This window comes from Lynx canadensis, chromosome X (assembly GCF_007474595.2).
Source record: "Lynx canadensis isolate LIC74 chromosome X, mLynCan4.pri.v2, whole genome shotgun sequence".
NCBI lineage: Eukaryota > Metazoa > Chordata > Mammalia > Carnivora > Felidae > Lynx > Lynx canadensis.
Genome location: NC_044321.2, coordinates 79,749,134 through 79,771,182, shown reverse-complemented (window position 1 = coordinate 79,771,182; position 22,049 = coordinate 79,749,134). Strand labels below are relative to the sequence as shown.

The 22,049-nt window shown below is 35.4% G+C and overlaps 1 protein-coding gene across 1 annotated transcript in view; it reads left to right on the top strand.

The window, feature by feature from the left end:
- Positions 1-22,049, top strand: part of ZMAT1 (zinc finger matrin-type 1) — a 36,533-nt gene that overhangs the window by 277 nt on the left and 14,207 nt on the right. Inside the window, exon 2 of the mRNA XM_030305625.1 lies at positions 15,958-16,064. Within this exon, the coding sequence (XP_030161485.1) occupies positions 15,958-16,064 (107 nt within the window). The remainder of the gene's footprint in view (positions 1-15,957; positions 16,065-22,049) is intronic.

The following is a 22,049-nucleotide window of genomic DNA, read 5'->3' as shown; positions in this document are numbered from 1 at the left end:
CCCACACCCCCGAAAAGGATGGGGGGGTCCCCAGGAAAAGGAGCTGCAGGTATTCACAAAGCAGGAGTTTGAAGGGAAGAAATATACCACTTAGTTTCTCTCCCAACCAGGGCGCCTTAGTATGCTCTGTGAAGTTGAGGTGTGATTTGGTAGAAAGGAGACAAGGTAGAGGTGCTGTGGAACTGGAGGGTCAGGGAAAGGGAAGGGGGACTGATGGAGAAAGGGGGCAGAGATAAAAGAAAGCGCTGAAGAAATCAATAAGAGGGGGGAAACCCCCTTTGGTGAAATTCAGCATCCTGCAGTGTAGAAACTTTGAATAGGATATTTAGAGAGGAGATTAGGAATTTGGGGAGGTTAGAGTGTATACATGAGCTTTAAAGTAGGAGCTGTTAGATTTTAGGGTCATAGGGTCCGATGGAGGGGGTTGTGCTAAGAAGAGAGTAAAGGAAGTGTGGGAGAAGCACAGATTTCAGATACCACATTGGAGAGTTTTCTTTGGCTATTTGAGGGTGTGACCTTGTAGAGCAAGGTTTAGGGACCCATCTTTGAGATGGTTTTGATTTTAATAAGTGCTGTTGTACCTACCAACACATACTACTCCTAACATAAAAAAGAGATTTCTTGACTATTTCAGTATAAATGCTATTTAGTTCACACAAATACTATATACTAGTAAACAGCAAACTGTAAAATTTGCCGTTGAGATTCATTTTAAAGCAGTGTTTGGAAATGCTTCTTAGGTTGTTGAGACCAATTCCACTACAAAAGATCTCAGTAAAGCGTTTTGCCATCGTAAATTTTGTAATTAATTTCCATTATTTGTGTGTTACCTTATATTGCTAACTTGCCTCCAAAGTGAACGACGTGGACACCAAAATGGAGTTTAAGTTCCTTTTCCTTAGAACCCCCCATTAAAATTAGCCCATAAAAATGATTTTCTCTTCACATTCTTAAGTGATATATCCCTGTGTGCTATTTATTACCTTTCACACCTTTCACTTTGGGGGAATGGCAAAGCAGTAAAAAAATCCTTTACAATAGTTGTCATAGGCACATGACATAAATGCCACTTACTAAATATGGAAGTTAGAAATACACTGCGATATGGTGATGTCTTTTTATTTATTAACTCTCTAACTTAAGGCAACCTTGGAAAGATTCTACTGTCTTCAGTCAGCCTGGATTTGTACAGTTGTTTCGGGATGAAAATATGAAACCTGGATTTTTGTTTGTTTGTTTCTGTACCAAACTTTCTGTGTAACCGGAAATAACGAGAAAACAGTTTTAAAGGTGGTCAAGATCACAATTCAGTCTGGCTCTCATGGCCTTTTCACAGTAAGGTTTAGGACCAGTAGCTCATGCAGCAAATGGCTTTTTGCCTGTCTCTGTGACTGGATTGGTTATAGTATTTTTTAATTTATGCAGGTATTAATGGCTTTAAGAGGTATAAATTCATAACGTAGCAACCATACCCTGTCTACACTATTACTAACTGACAAAACGAGGAGAGCTCTAGCATAGAAGTCTGGTGCAGTGAACTTAGGTTCTGTTGTTTATCCATTAGATTTTGTGACCCTGAACAGATCACAAACTTCCTGGGTTTGGGTTTTGACATTGAACCAGCCAGACTCTTAAGGTTGATTTCTGGTCTGACAGTATGAACCATGATTTTGCAGTTCTGCATTGATACATACTCTTAATGACATTTCCACGGCTGTGCACTAGAACAGTAATTCATAAGCCATAAGAAACTTTGACCATAGTTATCACTTGACATTCAGTGAGTAATTAAATCTGTGTTGTTAGTGTTGAGACAATTTACTAAGCTATGAAAAAAAAATATAATTGCTACCTAAAAATTATCTCTTACTATTTCATTTTAGGTAAATATCCTTAATTATGTGTTCACTCCAAACCAAAACTTTTACCTTTCCACCTAACGAAAGATAAATATGTAATATAGTACACTGTCCAAAGCACTATTACATCGTAAAATATTTTTGTTTGGATATTTCTAAAGACTATAAATGGTTGCCAGTTATAAGATACTGGATAAAAGAGAAGAGAGAAAAATGTTTCTTGATGGTGTGCCAGTATCTTTTGCTTTGTTTTGTTTTTTTTTTTTTTTAAGCCCTGGTTAGGAGATTACTCTAAAATGTGACAAAGAATTGTCAAGATTCCAGTTGTTATAAGTATACTCCAGATAGAACCATTAAAAGTCATTTAATAAAGCATTTGGTGATCTTTTTTCAACTATAGCCAACACTCCTAAGGATCTCATCTGTTTTGGGGTTGGTAATGAGCAGATGACAGTGGAGATTAAAAATTGCCAAGCAGGGAAGATGAGAAGTTTCAAAAGTTACAACTGGGAAATTGGGCAATAAACTTAAAAACAAAACAACAAACAAAACAAATGCCAGGTGAATGGACATATGACAAAACATACCTGCCTAGAATTCATGGTAAAGGGAGTCATGAGATTTTGTAGGACACTTCATGTTTAATGGCTCAAAAAAGGAATTTTCACCCAATATTGATGTTCCAGTGTAATCATAGTAAACATCAAAACAAAAATAAACAAAAACTCTCTTGTTTGTTTACCTCTTCATTTAAAAAAATAAATTATTAAGTGAATTCTGTTTTAGATTGGAGGACATGCTGGCTTTTTCTTTAGTTAATAATCCATTTGTACAGTAATTACCTAACAATTACCTTTGTCTCCGTATTATTCAGTGAAGTTTCAAGTCCATCATAAGAAAACCTAGTTAATGGCCTTTCCTTCATTTATTCGAGAATTGTTTATTGAACTCCTGTGTGTGTGTCACTATGCTCAGTGATGAGGATATAGTTGAATTAGACACAGCTGTGTCTAAGAACTCTAGATTAAAGAAGTCAATAGTATTGCTTGATAGTGAAATTATAAAATGAATAAATAAATAATTGGGGAAAATGCAATCTTAAATATCATTTGTCAGACTCTTAAACTATCAGGGCCCTCCCATTGTTTATTATAGATCTGCATTCTACCCATGGTGTCTTATATATTATAGGTACACTAAAACACATTATAAATCTAATGTTGGTATCTAGGAAGGAATAATTAGCAAACTGTTAGAATTAACATTTATTCTTTGCATTTGTTAGGGTAGGAATGTCTGGAGAGAGGTTAATGACCACTTGTTAGTTTCTGATCTTCTGTCTCTATGTGTCTTTAGGTGTCAATATGTGAAAATATTGACTAAGCCTGCCCCTTCATGTATTAATCACATATTTGTTTGGATATGAACCTTGATTCTTTTCCATCTGAAACCAATCTTGGAGATCCATTCACATTTACTAACCTATTGGAATGAATGGCATGGTGACTTTCTGATGCAATGTAGCTGTCATGGGATCAAGTAAATTAGTGGATTTACACAGGACTTGAATTCAGTTTGTAACTTCACAAGCAGGCAGGACTCCGGAGCTAACTAGCCACAGAGTGCTTATAATTATGAAGGTCACATATTTCATTTAAAGACAAAGTAAATATTAAACTTATAACTAGTATTCCCAGTTATTTTATTAATTACATTGCATTTTGTAATTACTAATATGCTATAGGAAATCCTTCATTATTTTTTATTGTGAGAATCTGTGTAAAACACCCAAAACTTGCTAAACTTATAGGTCAGGTACTAATCTTATAAACTGAGAAAATAAAGATACTAGATAGCATTATAACTGGGTGTTCATAATGCTTACAGGTACACATCTGCACTCTAGCACAAATAATATTTCTGAAAACTCCTTAAATGGGTTGTGACATTTAGGGGAAACAGTGTTAAAATACCTTGGCAAGGTTAACATGGTCCATTTTCCACTATAACTTAGTGTTGAGCTCTGTTCATCTTTCCTTTATATGGATGGTATTAAAAGATCACAAAGGTCGGAGCTCCTGGGTGGCTCAGTTGGTTAAGCGTCCAATTTGGGCTCAGGTCATGATCTCACAGCTTGTGGGTTCTAGCCCCGCGTCAGGCTGTGTGCTGACATCTTAGAGCCTGGAGCCTGCTTAGGATTCTGTGTCTCCCTTTATCTCTGCCCCTCTCTCTCCCTTAAAAATAAATAAAATGTTTAAAAAAGTTTAAAAAATTGCAAAGGCCAAGTCAGCTATTTAAAAAATGCTTTTAAATCAAGAACGCTTGAGGGAGGCTATCTCAAAAGGTGCGGTCATGGAGAATACAGCACGTATGCTCTTTGCAGAATTAAAATGATGATTTCTTGGATTTATTAATAGCTGACTTTAAATCTGTGACTGAGATTTATATTATTGCAGCCAACTCTTTTGAGTTTTTCATTCTTGTCACTTTATTAAAAAAAGATGCAAAGACATGAGAAAGAATTAAATATGGCCTTTTGTAGCAACATGGATGGAACTGGAGAGTGTTATGCTAAGTGAAATAATTCATACAAAGAAAGACAGATACCATATGTTTTCACTCTTATGTGGATCCTGAGAAACTTAACAGAAGACCATGGGGGAGGGGAAGGAAAAAAGAAAAAGAGAGGGAGACAACCAAACCATAAGAGACTCTTAAAAACTGAGAATAAACTGAGGGTTGATGGGGGGTGGGAAGGAGGGGAGGGTGGGTGATGGGTATGGAGGAGGGCACCTGTTGGGATGAGCACTAGGTGTTGTATGGAAACCAATTTGACAATAAATTTCATATTTAAAAAATAGGATGCAAAAAGTTTTTTACAATGTTAGATTTTTTTTGCATCAAGATCAGTTGGACTATGCAATTCCCACCTCAACAAAGCATTAAAGCAGTTAATAACTAGTTATTGCCATAAACATCTGATGGGTTATCTTGAGGAATAAATTTGGTGTTTGGTACAACTAAGTCTAATTGTCATGCAAGTGAGATTCATTTTATTAAATGTAGCCATTTATAGAGTGATCTAATTTGAATAAGCTTAAATTTATCAGGGTAACCAAGTAACATTTAATTCTAGTGAAAGCAAAGTTCTCTTAGAACTGAAGGATGTTATAATCTTCCTTTCCTCAGAGATCCTGTGTGGTTTTTAATTTCATTAGCAAGGGTGGACCAAATTGTAGGCATAGACTCATCATTTTTGTCTGACTCAAGCCATAATTGTTTTTCTTTTATCACAAAAATGTATTTCATCCTAAGTTGTCTGGTGTTATCTAGTAGTATTAGGAAAAAGTTTCAAATAGGATAATTTTGATTTCACACTCAATTGCACTTTTGTATACAGAGGTTAATGGTATTTTATAAAACTTCAGCATAATAATGCAGCTATTTGGAGTAGACACAATCCAACAATGGTCTCCACAAAAATGAGTTTCTAGGAAGTAAATCCTCTTTGCTTTTTATATCATCAAAGGCAGGTACTCTGGAACAAGCTGAATTGAATATTTTTATATCAACATGGGGGATTTTAATCCATAGAATGTGAATTATTCGTCCTTACATTTGCGTTTCACTTACTTAAAAACATCTCTCAGCTATTATTAATGCCTCTCCTCAAACCTCTGGAACTTTTTCATAGTCCAAATCTACCTAAATCTAGAATCATATATTTTAAATTTTAGCTTTCCCAATCCTTTATTTCCTATAATCTCTCTGGGCCTTAGCTTCCTTATTTTGAAATGAGGACATTAGACTAAATCAGCTATAAACTAGAGGCAGTTTTGCCCCACAAGGGACATGTGTTAATATCTGGAGATATTTTTTGGTTTTGACAACTGGAAAATGCTGCCAATTTCTAGTTGGTAGAGGCTGGGGGATGCTGCTAAGTGTCTTACAGTGAATGGAACAGCCCCTCATAACAATGAATTATCTGGCCCAAGGTGACAATAGTGCCAAGAGTGAGAAATGTTGGACTAGATTATCTCTAAAATTACTCTGATCTGAAATAAACTGACTATATATAATACTAAGTAAAAATTTCAGCTTCTGAATTAGTAAACGAGCATATTTTATCAAGTGACTTTGTGTGCCAAACATTTTTTTTTAATTTTTGTTTCATTTAATATTCACCACATCCTGGGAGAGACAGTATATTTCTTTACTTTTTAGATGAAAAAACTGGCTCCAAGTGGTTAAATAATTTGCTGAAGGGTATATAGTTAGAGATCGAGATGGGATTTGGATATGTTTGACCAACTCAAAAGCTTATTTTTTTTCCCTACTACCCAGTATTATAGGTCATAGTTTTTCCCCCCATTCCAAATTATTATGAAAGCTTTGCTTTCTCAAGTCATGTAAATACTCCTTGTAAGAAGGAAATAAAAAGACTTAACACTTTCACTAATAGAAATTTAGTTGATTCTCTCACTAAAGGCTAAAGTCATGTATAAATATAGTAAAATTGTAGGAGCACCAAATACATGAACTTTCTTCTCAGATCCTGTTTATAATTTGTCACAAAACCACTCTTTGATTTAAAATAACCCTCATAGGGGCGCCTGGGTGGCGCAGTCGGTTAAGCGTCCGACTTCAGCCAGGTCACGATCTCGCAGTCTGTGAGTTCGAGCCCCGCGTCAGGCTCTGGGCTGATGGCTCAGAGCCTGGAGCCTGTTTCCGATTCTGTGTCTCCCTCTCTCTCTGCCCCTCCCCCGTTCATGCTCTGTCTCTCTCTGTCCCAAAAATAAATAAACGTTGAAAAAAAAAATAACCCTCATAATTGTTATTCAAGAGAGGATCACTTAGTTATAGTAGCAAAACAAAGGTTTATTACTTACGCATTTTCCTCTGAGTGATGGGTTGACTCTGGAGGGGAACTCCCCTTCAGGGAGAAGAAGGTGCTTTTGTCTTTTATTTTAACACTTTCAGTATTTTATTTCTTATTAAACTGCCATTTTAAGCATTTTTAAGTGTGCAACTCAGTGCCATTAGGTACATCCACATTGTTAGGCAACCTTCACCCCTGCCCATCTTCAGAAATCTTTCATCATCCCAAACTAGTACTCTGTACCTGTAGGTCATAGTTTTGTTATATGACCATCTTTCTCGAATCTAAAGAACTTTATGAGGTGTCTAATTCCTGTAAAATAACATATTTATAAACTATGCTTAATTTTTTAACAGTTGGCAACCTGAAGAAGTATACCATTTATTGTGACCACAGAGGACAGCATTTCAAAGCAGTTTTACTCTCTTACACTTTCAATATAAATGGAACCATGCATTAAACATTGGTTTTATCTTTTCCATATCCTGTGGGTTAAAGCCTTTACTTCTTTATCAGCCTTAGGTTCTCTTCCCATTTTGAACCTAGTTTTTGATAGTACTTTCTTATTCCTCATGGATTTTTTAATGTTAAAACACAAAGAAATGTTATCAGCATGAGAAGCTCCTGTATGTTTCAAAGACAGTATATCCCAGTCCATATTTGAGAGCACAGCATTGTATCATTAAGATCTCGCTATCAAGCTACCTAAACCGGGCTTTGATTCTGAGTATAAAATCTTGTTCCCCTATCCATATTTTTTTCCCAAGTTTATGATGGCATAAAATCCAAATATGTCAGGTAATAAAGAACAAGTGAGAGGTACTATGCTACGAATATTAGAACAACATGTCTATGATTAACTGGGAGGGATTTAAGTTCCCATGTTCAAAACTTTATTTGCTACAGATGAGGGATGAAATCACACATCACAGCATTTAATTTAGTCATTTGATATTCTAATGTGTAATCTATTTATATTTTTAGCCATAGCTTTCCTAACTTATAACTAAATGAGATTGAAAGATGCAGGACCATTTGCCATGAATTTGTTGTATTCATTGTCAGGAAAGAAAACTGAGCCACTTATACCTATATTATAACAAAAATAATACTATAATTTGCTTAAAGCAATTTGACATTAGTTATGATGACTAAAACATTATATTTGGTAATAGAAATTCTGTGTATGTTTTTGCAAAGAAATACCTTGGAGAGAACCAATTTTAGGGTTAGGACAAAGATAAGGAAATGCAGATAATGGAGAAGTAGGGGGAAAATATTAGGACCTTTTGAATTTTTAGGCCCTAAACTCTGTATAACTATATAGCTGTTTAAAACTTCAAATAATCTGTTGTGTTTCCTGATAGACTTATTATTTGGAAGCAGCTAAGATATTTGGACCCTTCTATAAGAATCCCACCAAAATTTTGCTTCTCTTTGTATTTGTCTCTAAAATACAACATTTTTTTGGTGACTATCAACCCATATATGGTCAAGTACAAGAGAAACTTTAGAAATGGAAATCTGAAAGGTGGCATATGTTATTAATCATAAGCTAGTTAATAGCAGAGTAAAGACTATCATGCAGTCTCTCTCATTCTGGTGCTTTTTAAAACTCTTACTGCTTTTGGAATTAAGAATCGGTGTGAAGCCCATATTTAACAACCAACCAATAAAAATATATTTGTTTCAAATTCTAAACAGTTTATGAAGAGAAAAGATGTGAAGAGAGTACAAAGAAGAAAAAAGAAAAAGGGGGATATACAAATTGCCAAGTTTCTTCAGGTATTCATTCCTACCAGAACCAGTTTCAAAGACCCAGTTCTTTGTGAGAATACTTAACTTTAGTTCCTGGCATATAGTGAGTACACAATAAGCATTAGTTCCTGTTCCAGTCATCTTCCTCACAGCCAACATCATTTGTTCACATGACTCCTAATTTAACATCTACTCCCTGATGTTTGCCTGCCTTCTAGGTCTTCCCCCTAAGACAGGCTGAAAAACATCTGCACTATCTATCACCAATTACCTCTCCCACTTTCAGAATTTGCTATAGACCATTTACTTCTGAGAGTCCAAAAATCATGTCTCAAAAGTGGGGATAAGGATAGAGCAGGGTCCAAAGGAACATTTATTTAGCATCTCTTGTGAAGTAGACATGCATTTCTCATATATGCCAGACCTAGAGAGGAAGTTTCTCATTTAAGACTTTGGCGTTTTTAAAAACTAACTCTCAGGGATATCTTGGGCAGACTTAGATTGGAATCCTGGCTCTGATGCTTACTGTGTAACTTTGGACAAATTGCTTGACCTTTCCAGGCCTCAGGTATTACCTTTAGAAAGTAGAGATCATCACATTCATATCAAATTTAGGGGAAATGCAGTTTGAAGAGAACTTGGCAGTGTGGGATTCCCTCTGAAAAATAATACCCCATCATGTATAATTGTTGTCAGTAAGAAGCCACCTTCTACAAACCTCTTGTCTATAGTTTCAGGATCTGAAAAGATCTTGAGAGGCCAGAATTATTGGTAGAATCTAACAAATGAAACTTAAATGAGACAAATCTAAGTGTATATTGGGTCTGGTTGGGGATCCATAAAAATTTCTATCTATATAACTATGCCCTAGAGTGACAGTTTAACAGCTCCAGGTGAAAAAGAAGCGTGTATTTTTTTCTAAATTTTTTAATGCTTACTTATTTTTGAGAGAGAAAGAGAGATAGATTGAGAGTAAGGGAGGGGCAGAGAGAGAGGGAGACAGAATCGGAAGCAGGCTCCAGGCTTTGAGCTGTCAGCACGGAGCCTGATGTGGGGCTCAAACCCACGAACTATGAGATCATGACCTGAGCAGAAGTCAGACACTTAACTGGCTGAGCCACCCAGGTGCCCCAAGAAGCTTGTATCTTTTAATTTTTTTTCTTTTTTTTTTTTTTAATTTTTTTTTCAACGTTTATTTATTTTTGGGGGGACAGAGAGAGACAGAGCATGAACGGGGGAGGGGCAGAGAGAGAGGGAGACACAGAATCGGAAACAGGCTCCAGGCTCCGAGCCGTCAGCCCAGAGCCTGACGCGGGGCCCGAACTCACGGACCGCGAGATCGTGACCTGGCTGAAGTCGGACACTCAACCGACTGCGCCACCCAGGCGCCCCTAATTTTTTTTCTTAAAACTATTATCTTTATTCAAGTTAAGCACAAATTTATTATCATTGTGGGGATGGCTTATTTTTATTTTATTTTTTACTTAAATTTTAGTGAACATTCAGTATAATATTGGTTTCAGGAGTAGAATTGTTATTCATCATTTACATACAACACCCAGTAGAAGCTTGTGTTTTACAAAAGTTATCCTGTCATGAGTCAATAGTATGATGTGCCCACCAAAAAAATCGGTGAGGCTATCTTAGGCTATATTAATAGAAGAGAAATATTCAAAATAGAGAGGTGAATATACTTAACACTACTGAACTCTACACTTAAAAATGGTTACAGTGGTAAGTTTTATGTTATGCATTTTTACTACAATAAAAAAATGAGGTGATGATCTCACTTTACTATTTTGTTATTGTGACCCCATTACGGTGATTGTGCTTATGTTACACTTTATGAATTGCAGGGATTTAGGTAAACAGTGAGAGCACTGGACATTCAGCTGGATGACAGAGCTGGGATCAGTTCACTAAAAGGCTAAGGGGGGTAGCAATAAAGATGTAATGGTTCTACTAAAATATTTGAGGATTGCCATTTTAGAAGAGGGATTATATTTACCATGCCTTCAAGGAATAGAACCACGACTAGTAGAAGCGCTAAGACAGCATGGTCTGAGTCTGATCCCTGGACGAGTATTGGAACAGTTTCACCCGTGAACTTGTAAAAAACTATACATTCTTGGGCCCCAACCCCAGAACAACTGAATAAGAAGTTTGGGGATGGGACCCCAAAATTAATCTTTTAACAGGCTTTCCAGATGATTCTGATGCACACTAAAGTTTGAGACCCCCTACTCTCCAGGAAAACAAATTTCCATTCAACGAAAATACACATGAAAATTTGGCTAACAGCGATTCTCAACCTTCACTGTGCAACAGAATCACCTGGGAAACTTTAAAAAAAAAACAAACAAGAAACTATGATGGGAAACCACTCCCAGAGATTCTGGTTAATTGATCTGGAGTGGTGACTGGGTATTGGTATGTTTTAAAAACAACCTAAGTGACTTTAATGTGTAGCCAGGGTTCAGAACTACCTTGTGGAAGGTTGAACAGGATCACTAGGTAGGCTGTTCAAGAGATTACTTGGGGACCCTACTTAAAACTCAGATTCTTGGGGCACTTGAGTAGCTCAGTCAGTTAAGCGTCCGACTTCGGCCCAGGTCATGATCTCACAGTTCATGGGTTCAAGCCCCGTGTCAGGCTCTGTGCTGACAGCTCAGAGACTGGAGCCTGCTTCAGGTTCTGTGTCTCCCTCTCTCTCTGCCCCTCCCCTGCTCATTCTCTGTCTCTCTCAGAAATAAATAAAAACACTAAAAAATAAATAAATAAAACTCAGATTCTTGGATTTCAACTCTGGAGATTTATATAGATAGTGCCAAGGAATACTTCTTTTCTTTCTTTTTTTCCTTTTTTTCCAAAATCTTTTCAGGTTAGACTAAAGCAGTTAGCTTGATAAGTATCATTGTAAATGACCTGTATACCAATCAGCTTAGTCACCAAATAGGTATTGGACAGCCATTACGTGTAAGGATCTAGCCTGTACTGTAGAGCAGTGATTCCCAACATGATTGATTATCAGAATTATATGGATTGGACTACCCACAGAGATTTTTGAATCCAGCATGTATGATGTTGAAAAACTGTGCATGTGAATTTGATGTGATACCCTGATTGAGAATAATTTTTACATGAAGATTTGTTCCTGAAATTTTGAACGCAAATTTAATAGTATTGAATTGATTGGGAAAGCATGCTGTTTAAAGAAAATTAGCATAAATCCTCCTGCGTACATTTTAATGTGCATCAACACTGCAGTATCTTCTTTTTCAATTTCAGATTTTTCTGCATTTCAGTTTTGACTCACTGAAGTCAGAATATCAGCACACTCATATTACACTCGGAAATAATTTGCCATTGACAAGTAACTGTAGGTGAATTTACTGAATTTAATTAAGGCCAAAACTCCACTTCTTGCATCAGGAATAACATTGTATAAGCTTAAATGTGATAGATCTAAAAGCTCATCATATTCATAGCAAATTCTAATCTCAGGATTTAATGCCCTCTAGTTTTGACAGATATGCCTCTTATATCCATTCCTTCCTTTCTGTGCCTGCTGCCCCTCCTGAGGCTTCAAGCCTCAATGACCCATTCCTGCAACTGATTCCTAATTCATATGCCCATTGTGAGCCACTTCTTTTCCCTTTTTGAATGCAAAATTCAATCCAAATGCCCTAGTGAAGACAATTATGATTTGGCCTCATGGCAACCTTTCAATTATTGTCTTTCATATACTTGCCTCTCCCCAAGTACATTTATTCCAGTTTTTTTTTACCTGAATTATATACACCTTTTAAATCTTAGTTCAGAACCTGTTCTCTAGAAAGCTTTTCCAAAAGTCCTCAGCAGGAACACACTGTACCTTGTGTTTTATATCACTTCTGACATTTCATATGGGGATCATAGTTTTTTCTATACACTTGCTATACACTTACTAAAATTACTAAATTGTAAATTCCTTGAGATTAGGAATTATTTACTTGCTGTGTCACTTCCAACATGTGGATAGTTATGTACATATAATAGAAAAATTCAAGATAAACTTCAAGTTTTAGCTCCACCAAATAACATGTGACAAGTAATTTTGATTGTACTAAATCCCTATTTTCTAATCTTCAGAATATGTGAAATGCCACTTACCTCACAGATTTGTTTTAAGGACTATAGGGGTAAGCTGTTGTTTTATTTGACACACAGAAGGCCTTCAATAGATGCTCATTCTTTTTTCTTATCTCTTTCCAGAATCTACCATAGTACTTTGAAACTAACTTCAATAAATATCACAAAGCTAGGGGCGCCTGGGTAGCTCAGTCGGTTAAGCGGCCGACTTCAGCTCAGGTCATGATTTCACAGTTTGTGAGTTCAAGCCCCGTGTCAGGCACTGTGCTGACAGCTCAGAGCCTGGAGCCTGCTTCAGATTCTGTGTCTCCCTTTCTCTCTGACCCTCCCCCGCTCACACTAGGTGTCTCTCTCTCTCAAAAATAAACAATGAAAAAATTATTTTAAATAAATAACTAAATAAATATCACAAAGTTAAATGATGCCTAAAGGCACTGATGACCTGAACAAGTGTAGTATTACGGGAAATGAAAAGGAAGAGATGGATATGAAATAATGTTATAAGCTACAATTGATATGAAATAGTGTTTTTCTGGGGAGAAGAAAGGCTGAGATTTTAAGCCTGGAATATTGTGCCATTTAATAAAGAAAAACAGACCAAGAATTTGTTTGAGGAAATGAGTCAAAGGCAGTACATCTAGGCAATACCATTCTAAAGAAAAAGGTAAAGGGGTGCCAGTAACTTCATGGGCTTCATGGAAATGATGTGGGGCACCAGTAATGAAAGTCTAGGTTAAAATACTCAGACTTGGTATTTCCAAATTTGAGTGTCAGTTTCGAACACTGAGTACTGAGACTTGGGGAAATCTGGAATTAAGTAATTCCAGATTTAATTCCATATTTAGGAGAGAAAGGAGTGTTAAATTTTAGGAATTATTGAACCTCTAAATTAGTAGTTTCCTTTTGTCTTCTTAAAAGATACATTCTCTCCACAAGTTATGTTGCTGACAAATGAAATATTTACTAGTGAAAAATTTTAAAGGGAAATTTGAAATCTTACCAGCATACTCAGATTGCATATAATCATTAATAATGAAACAAGGGAAGTCCTGAAATGCATTTTAACCTCTTTATCTTGCTGAGTTTAGAGTCAGAGTTAGATAAATCATATATATTCTAAAGCAACCTAAAAAATTAAATTCAGAGGGGATGCTATCTATATATTACAGGGATAAATATTTAACTGTCAATCAAGGCATTTCTGACATGTTCCTAATTACAGTTATTCTTTATTTTTTAAAGTATAATTAACATACAGTGTTATATTAGTTGTAGATGTACTATATAATGATACAACAATTCTTTATGTTTCTCAGTGTTCATCAAAATAAGTGTACTCTTAATGCTTTTTATCTATTTCACTCCTTCCCCCACCCACCTTTCCTCTGGAGGAGGAAAGCTGTATTTAAGAGTCTGTTTTTTGGTTTGTATCTTTTTTACTTTGTTCATTTGTTTTGTTTCTTAAATTTTATGTATGAGTGAAATGGTATGGTATTTGTCTGTCTCTGACTGACTTATTTAACTTAGCATTCTACTTTCTAGATCCATCCATGTTGTTGCAGATGGCAAGATTTCATTCTTTTTTATGACTGAGTAATATTCCACATCTGAGTAAGATATCACATCTTTTTTATCCACTCATCTATGGATGGACACTTGGGTTGCTTCTATATTTGACTGTTGCAAATAATGCTGCAGTAAACATAGGGGTGCAAGTATCTTTTCAAATTAGTGTGTTTGTTTTCTTTGGGTAAATACCCAGTGGTGGAATTAGTAGATCATATGGTAATTGTATGTTTAATTTTTGAGGAAGCTCCATACTGTTTTCTACAGTGACTGCACCAATGTTGCATTCCCACTGATATCATATGAGGGCTCCTTTTTCTCCACATCCTCACCAACGCTTGTGATTTTTTTGTGTTTTTTATTTTAGCCATTATGACAGGTATAATGACACTCATTGTGGTTTTAATTTCCATTGCCCTAATGATTAGTGATGTTAATTACAGTTATTCTTATCTTGGACAGTTTTTTAAATAAGCCTTTTTAGTGCATACAGTGATACTGAAAATTAAGCTTAGTTGAAGATATCCAAAATAACTTCTAAAATAAGTATATTTAAAAGCTTTTGTAAGTTTATTTATTTTGAAAGAGAGAGAGAGAGAGAATGGGTGAGGGCTAGACAGAGAGGGAGAGAGAATCCCAAGCTGGCTCCATGCTGTCAGCACAGAGCCCGAGGTGGGGCCAATCCCATGAACCACAAGATCATGACCTAAGCTGAAATCAAGAGCCATATGCTTAACTGACTGAAATAGAAAGGCTTACATGTATTTTGCAAAAATTAAAACAAGATAATTGAAAAGAATAAAATGTTAAATTTTCTCCCTTTGTTCCTTTTCTAACCCCATTTCCCAAAATTAACAACTTTTAAATTTAATTTATAACTTCTCATATTTTTTCTATGTGGTGTATATTTAATTTTTGGTAGTGTTGGGAATTTGATATATTTCTTGTTCTACAATTTTTATCTATTTAATGTATTATTGGCATTTCTCCATAAATATGTGGTATCAGCTTATTCATTTAAATACCAAATAGCAAGTAAAATTTGATGTTTTGTGATTTATACCCTATAGATAAGCTAATAAACTTTGTCAGAATACATTGCAGCTGTTAAGAACTTTTGATAGAAGTGTGAACCTCAAGTGTAAATGCAGAAAGTTCCGATATGTGTTATTAATACAGTGAGAAACACTATAGTGTAATTTCTAGATGTTATTATATGTACATTATTTTATAGCTTTGAGGGGCTTGTGTGAGACATGTTTGGCCAGATGAACATGCTAGTTTAAAAAAAAAAAAACCAATGGAGGATGTTTGCCTACCATCAGCAAAGTTTGTGGTTCCAAATGGTTTTAGGTAACATTGGAGCCATAGCTCTAGACAGGTGATAGTCTTAAAACAATGCTTTTCTAAGAATTATCTGCTGTAAAACAAAATTCCAAGGCTATTTTTTTAATCCTGCCTTTCATTATTGGTGCCCTAGATCATTCTACGAATTTCATGAAGTTACTGATACCCACATAAATATAACTTTCCTTTTGGAATGGTATTGCTTAGACTTATCATACTAAATAAGTAACTCTTGCTGTATCAGATATTGGAAGCATACTTAATATACACATTTTATTTAAATTGCATACTCGTTAAGCAAAAAGCTATTACTGTAGCCTCGCAAGTACTCAGATTTGAGGTGACATGTGAAATGAATGAAAATGATAACTTTAAGTATTAATTAATGTGTCTCACTTCCCTTTATTTTATTCATAGATATGACTTGGAATGAACAGGAAAAGACTGAACTTTTTACAGATAACTTTTGTAATATATGTGGAGTGGTGCTACAGTTTGAATCACAAAGGATTTCACATTATGAGGTAGGTTAAAAATAATGGGAATAGAATCTAATGTAGGCTTTTAAATGTGGCAGATAAACTTCATATTTTATCGTTTTTGGCTCTTATGAAAATCCTGTGAAGTAGGTGGAATTATTTCCCTTTGATGGATGATGAGACTGGCTCAGAGAGGGACAGTAACTTACTAGCGTAAGTTTGGGGAATTTGAGTTTAAAATCTTTTTGATTCTGAGCTTCTTTTCTTTTCTTCACACCATTCTGCCTCCCTTTGTATTCATCAAACCACTGTCTCTTCAAGTCCTTGTAGTAAATATAAGGGAGGCATTTTAAAGCTTGAGTAGGTAACTATTAATGTTAATCAAGGCATATTATAAAACTCCAGAGTCTTTGTGTACAGTAAATGAAGGCTATAAAAACAAAATGAACCTGTCTTGCATTTGACTTAGCCAACAGTTTTTTTTAATGTTTGTTTTTATTTATTTGAGAGAGATAGAGAGCCCATGCACACACGCATGCACACAAGCACAGAAGGGGCAGAGAGAGAGGGAGAGAGAGAATCCCAAACACGCTCTGTGCTGTCAGCGCAGAGCCCAACATAGGGCTCAGTCTCAAAGTATGAGATTATGAACTGAGCCAAAATCAAGAGTCAGATGCTTAACCGACTAAGCTGCTCGGTTTCCTCTTAACCAACATGTTTTTAAGCACAGAACCATAAAATTCTAAAACTAGAAGAGGGAATGTTTACTGTTCTTACTCCTTTGGTTTACTGATTAGAAAACTGAGTACCAGAGGGATCATGATTTTTCATAGCATCATTGGCATGACTAAGCTTAACAATGATTCCTTCTTTCATGTCCAGTGTTCTTTTCTCTCATTTGGTATTACCTCTCATTTCTATACAGTGAGCTATTGGATTTATTTCATATCTAAGGTCTGGGTTACTAAAAGTACTAGATAAATTTACTCTAAAAAATATAATGGCAGCTTTACTTTTTAAAACACATCTTGTCTTAGGGATGCCTGGTTGGCTCAGTCGGTTGAGCGTCTGACTTCGGCCTAGGTCATGATCTTGCTGTTTCTGAATTTGAGCCCTGCGTTGGGCTCTGTGCTGACAGCTCAGAGCCTGGAGCCTGTTTCAAATTCTGTGTCTCCCTCTCTCTCTCTGTCCTTCCCTCACTCACGCTCTGTCTCTCTCTTCCTCAAAAATAAAAATAAACATTAAAAAAATTTTTTTAAAAATGTTTCACTTTGTCCATTGCTAATATTATTGGTAGCTATATTTCCTTCTTACGTTGACTGGGATTCAATTACTGTAATGACAGGGAAATTTTGTTAGATGTGGATTGAGAGGACATACATTCAAGCTTTAACTCCATCACTGCTGTGTAACCCTGGGCAAGTCATTTTACCTCTCTGAGCATGTTCCTTGAACCTGCAAAATAGGGGTGGTAAAATCTCTCTTATTAAACATGTGAGAATTAAATGAAATCAAATATGTGAGAGTGCCTAGTACATCTTCAGACGCCAGAGTTCAAAGATTCAGAGTTAGTAAAGAGAGACACACAATCAAGGGGCTCTGTGATAACTGTGGTTAGAACCATTTGAATTTAAATGTGAAAAAAAAACAGCTTTTTATGGGCTTACGAAGTACTATTCAGCGTAGAAAATACACAAAATCATGAGAAAATCACATTCAGTTATAATTCTGTCACTTGTAGGTAGCCATCACTTAACTTCTCTTTTGCTGATATGATTCCAGTATGCTTTCTGAACGTGCATACACACACACACACACACACACACACACACACACATCTTAACAAAAGAGAATTGTGTCTGTTGGTTTTTACTTGTTTTTTCATATAACAGCATATTCTGGACAATCTGCCCTATCATTACATCTTTTTATTTTTTCTGTAATATTTTCATGGTGATAAGGCATTATGTAATGTTGTGGCTTTTTTATTAACAAATATTTATTGAGAACTTCCAGTATTTCAGAGCTTGGATTGTTAGGGGGATTAAATTATAAATAATATACTTTCCTTATTTTCATAGACTCTACAAGTAATGCAGTCAATAAAAATGCACTGTAAAAAATGTATTATACTAAAAAGCAAACATAGATAAGTTTACACATTGTATGACTACAAAATGTTTGTTACTAGCCTATAATAAAAAGTTGGCACTTTATAAAATGAGATTGATATTTAAAACATTGCCAATTACACCTTTTGGGATGAGCACTGGGTGTTGTATGGAAACCAATTTGTCAATAAATTTCATATATATATATAAAAAAAAACAAAAAGAAAAAAAAACATTGCCAATTATAGTACTTTGAAAGTTTATACATTTTCAAAAAGACTTTTTTTTTAATAAAAACATTTTACAGAATTCTGAACCTTTGAAAAGCTATTCTACTCCGGAAAGTTTTGGGGAAAGCAAAGCTAAATTTCCTAAGAGCCAGGTTTGCTATTCACTATATTATGAAATAAGTACTTTTGAATGAATTGTTTTTCTTTAAAATTCCAAAATACATTTTTGAAACCCAATATAGTTTTAATAAGAATAGAAAATTGTCTACATATGTCTCTTAAAATTCCATTTATTATCAATTTTATTCTAGATTTTATAGGTTATGATTTTTTTCTTTTTTTCAAGTTTTTGTTTAACATATAGTGTCGTATTAGTTTCAGGGATAGAATTGAGTGATTTAACATTTACATACAACATTTGGTGGTCATCACAACAAGTGCACGCCTCAGTCCCCATCACCTATTTAACCTGTCCTCAACCCACCTCCCCTCTGGTAACCATTAATTTGATCTCTATAGTTAAGAGATATCTCTCTCTCTCTTTTTTTTCCTTTTGCTTGTTTGTTTTGTTTCTTTTTTTTTTTTTTTTTCAAATTTTTTTTTCAATGTTTATTTATTTTTGGGACAGAGAGAGACAGAGCATGAACGGGGGAGGGGCAGAGTGAGAGGGAGACACAGAATCGGAAGCAGGCTCCAGGCTCCGAGCCATCAGCCCGGAGCCTGACGCGGGGCTCGAACTCACGGACCGCGAGATCGTGACCTGGCTGAAGTCGGACGCTTAACCGACTGCGCCACCCAGGCGCCCCAAAATCTGTTACATTTCTATACACCAATAATGAAACAGCAGAAAGAGAAATTAAGGAATAAATTCATTTATAATTACACAAAAACCAGTAAGATACCTAGGAATTAATCTAACCAAAATGGGTAAAGACTTGTACTTTGAAAACTATAAAACACTGCTGAAATGAAGAGGACACAAAGAAATGGAAAGACATTCCATGTTCATGGATTGGAAGAACAAATATTGTTAAATGTCTATACTCCCCAAATCCATCTACACATTTAATGCAATCCTTATCAAAATACCAAAAACATTTTTCACAGAACTAGAACAAACAGTCCTAAAATTTATATGGAACCACAAGATACCTGGAGTAGTGAAAGCAATCTTGAAAAAGAAAAGCAAAGCTGGAGGTATCATCACTATTCCATCACATACATTTTGCTGAAAGTTATGTTACAAAGCTTTAGTGATCAAAACAGTATGGTACTGGGGCACCTGGGTGGCTCAGTTGGTTAAGTCTCCGACTCTTGGTTTTGGCTCAGGTCATGATCTCACAGTTCATGAGTTTGAGCCCCACGTGAGGTTCTGCGCTGACAGCTGTAGAGCCTGCTTGGGATTCTCCGTCTCCCGCTCTCTTTGCCCCTCCCCTGCTCTCTATCTCTTGCTCAAAATAAATAAATAAACATTAAAAAAGAACAGTATGATACTGGCACAAAAATGGACACATAGATCAATGGAACAGAATAGAAAACCCAGAAATAAATCTACAATTATATGGCCAATTAACCTTTGACAAAGAAGTTTTGAATTTTAATGATGTTGCAGTTATTAATATTTCCCTTTTTGTATATACTTATTTGTTTAAGCAACCATTTCTTGCACTTTTGTCATATAGATACTTCCCTCTATTTTCTTCTAATACCTTTAAAGTTTTATTTAATATGTTAAAGTGTTAATCCATCTAGGATTGATTTTTGCATGTGGAGGAGGGTGTTGATGACATTTTTTCCATACAGAAAGCCAGGTGTCTCAGCACTGTTGATTTCACAGTCCATTCTTGCCCCATTGATTTGTAGTGACACTTCTTTCATATTCTAAATTTCATATATATGTTTGTTTTGTGGCTATTATTCTGTGTTATTGTATTGCTTTGTTTGCCTTTCTGTACAAGAGTTTTGCCTCATTGCTATAGCTTTAAAATAAAGATGTAGTCAGGAAAATTTATATGAAAAAAATCATAAAGGTAAAAGACAAATCACATATTGAGTGGTATTTATAGCCCATGTAGGTAACAAAAGATTAGTGTCTAGAATATATAAAGGACTATATATCAGTTAGAACAAGAAACAACCCAGTAGAAAAATGGGAAAGTAATATGAACAGGCTATAGAAGAGATACTCAGCTTCACTAGTGATCATACAGGAAATGTAAGTTAAAGTGATGAGCTGTGTTATCAAAATCATCATGTCAAAAATTAAAATCTAATAGCACATAACACTTCAGGAGAATATACAAAGACAGAAACCTTTAAATTCACTGCATTTGGAGTTGTGGGCTGCTGCAACATCTTTGGGGGCAAATTTTATAATACATATTATAGTTGAAAATCCTCAAATCTTGTAAGTCAAGAGAATTCTACTTCTAGGTATCTACTTTAAAGAAAGCCTTGGACATATTTATTAAGAGATGTGTTTACATGTATTCAATGGAGAAATGCTTGTAATAGCCAAATAAACAAATATAACTGCCTTCAATATATGACTAAATGGGTAACATATAGAGTAGAATATTATGCAGCATGTAGCAGAAATGAATGAGAAGTATCTGTACCAATATGGGTAAATCTTAAAAATATAATAGAGAGTTATAAAAAGGAAGTTGAAAAGGATATGAATATAATGGTTCTATTTTCATAAAAATTTTAAATGATGATAGTATATAATACCATTTATGGGTACATGCATATGTGGTAAAAGAGGAAAAGCATGAAATAAAATGATATAGATCAACTCTAAGACAGTGGTTACTAATGGGGAGAGAGTGAGGAGGAAGAGATTGTGGGCATGAGGAAGTAGAACTACATATGTGGTGGGTGTGGGCTTCAGCTATATTATTTCCTGTGCTTTTCTATAAGATGGATATATTTCATAATTTAAAATTCTGTAGATAGTGATTGTCTCACAGCATGTGCTCAGGAATATTAGTTTCCCTTCTACCACAACACCAATACTTTTGTTATTCTTATATATTTTGTTACACATTTTTAGAGATTTTTCTAATCTCTAATATGCTTAATTAACCTTGAAGGGTTAAAATCTTCACATAAAAGAATTTGAGAGGTATCCAGTGCAAAGCTGATATGACAGTTCCATGACATCATCAGGGACCTAGGTATTTTCTGTCTTTCTGTTTCGATGAGCTAGCTTTTGTCCTCAAGATCCCCCATAGTCCCAGATGACTGTTCGAACTCTGACCTTTCCATCTTAATTCCAGAAACAGGAGGGAAGAAGGCTGGAAGAGGGGCTCATCTCCCAGCCTGTTAAGGAGGTTTCTCAGAAGTTCCACCGAACAGTTCAGATTATATCTTTTTGGCCAGAATCTAGTCATATGGTTACATTTTGCTGAAAGGGAAGCTGAAACATGCAGTCTTTTATCTGGGTATGTTGCCCAATATGTGTAAGTAAGCAGAAGAAATTTGATACTGAGAAGCAACCAGGAGCCTGTTAAAAACAAGAACATAAAGTTATTGACCTCTAAATTATAGTATTATTTTCATTTTAACTGAGATTTAGAGATTTGAAAAAGCATGTGAAGCTCTTTCATAAACTTGGTACACACCACATACATTACAACTCACAAATGCCATCCTGAAATTCAGAGAGGTATAAATTTGGGGTGCCT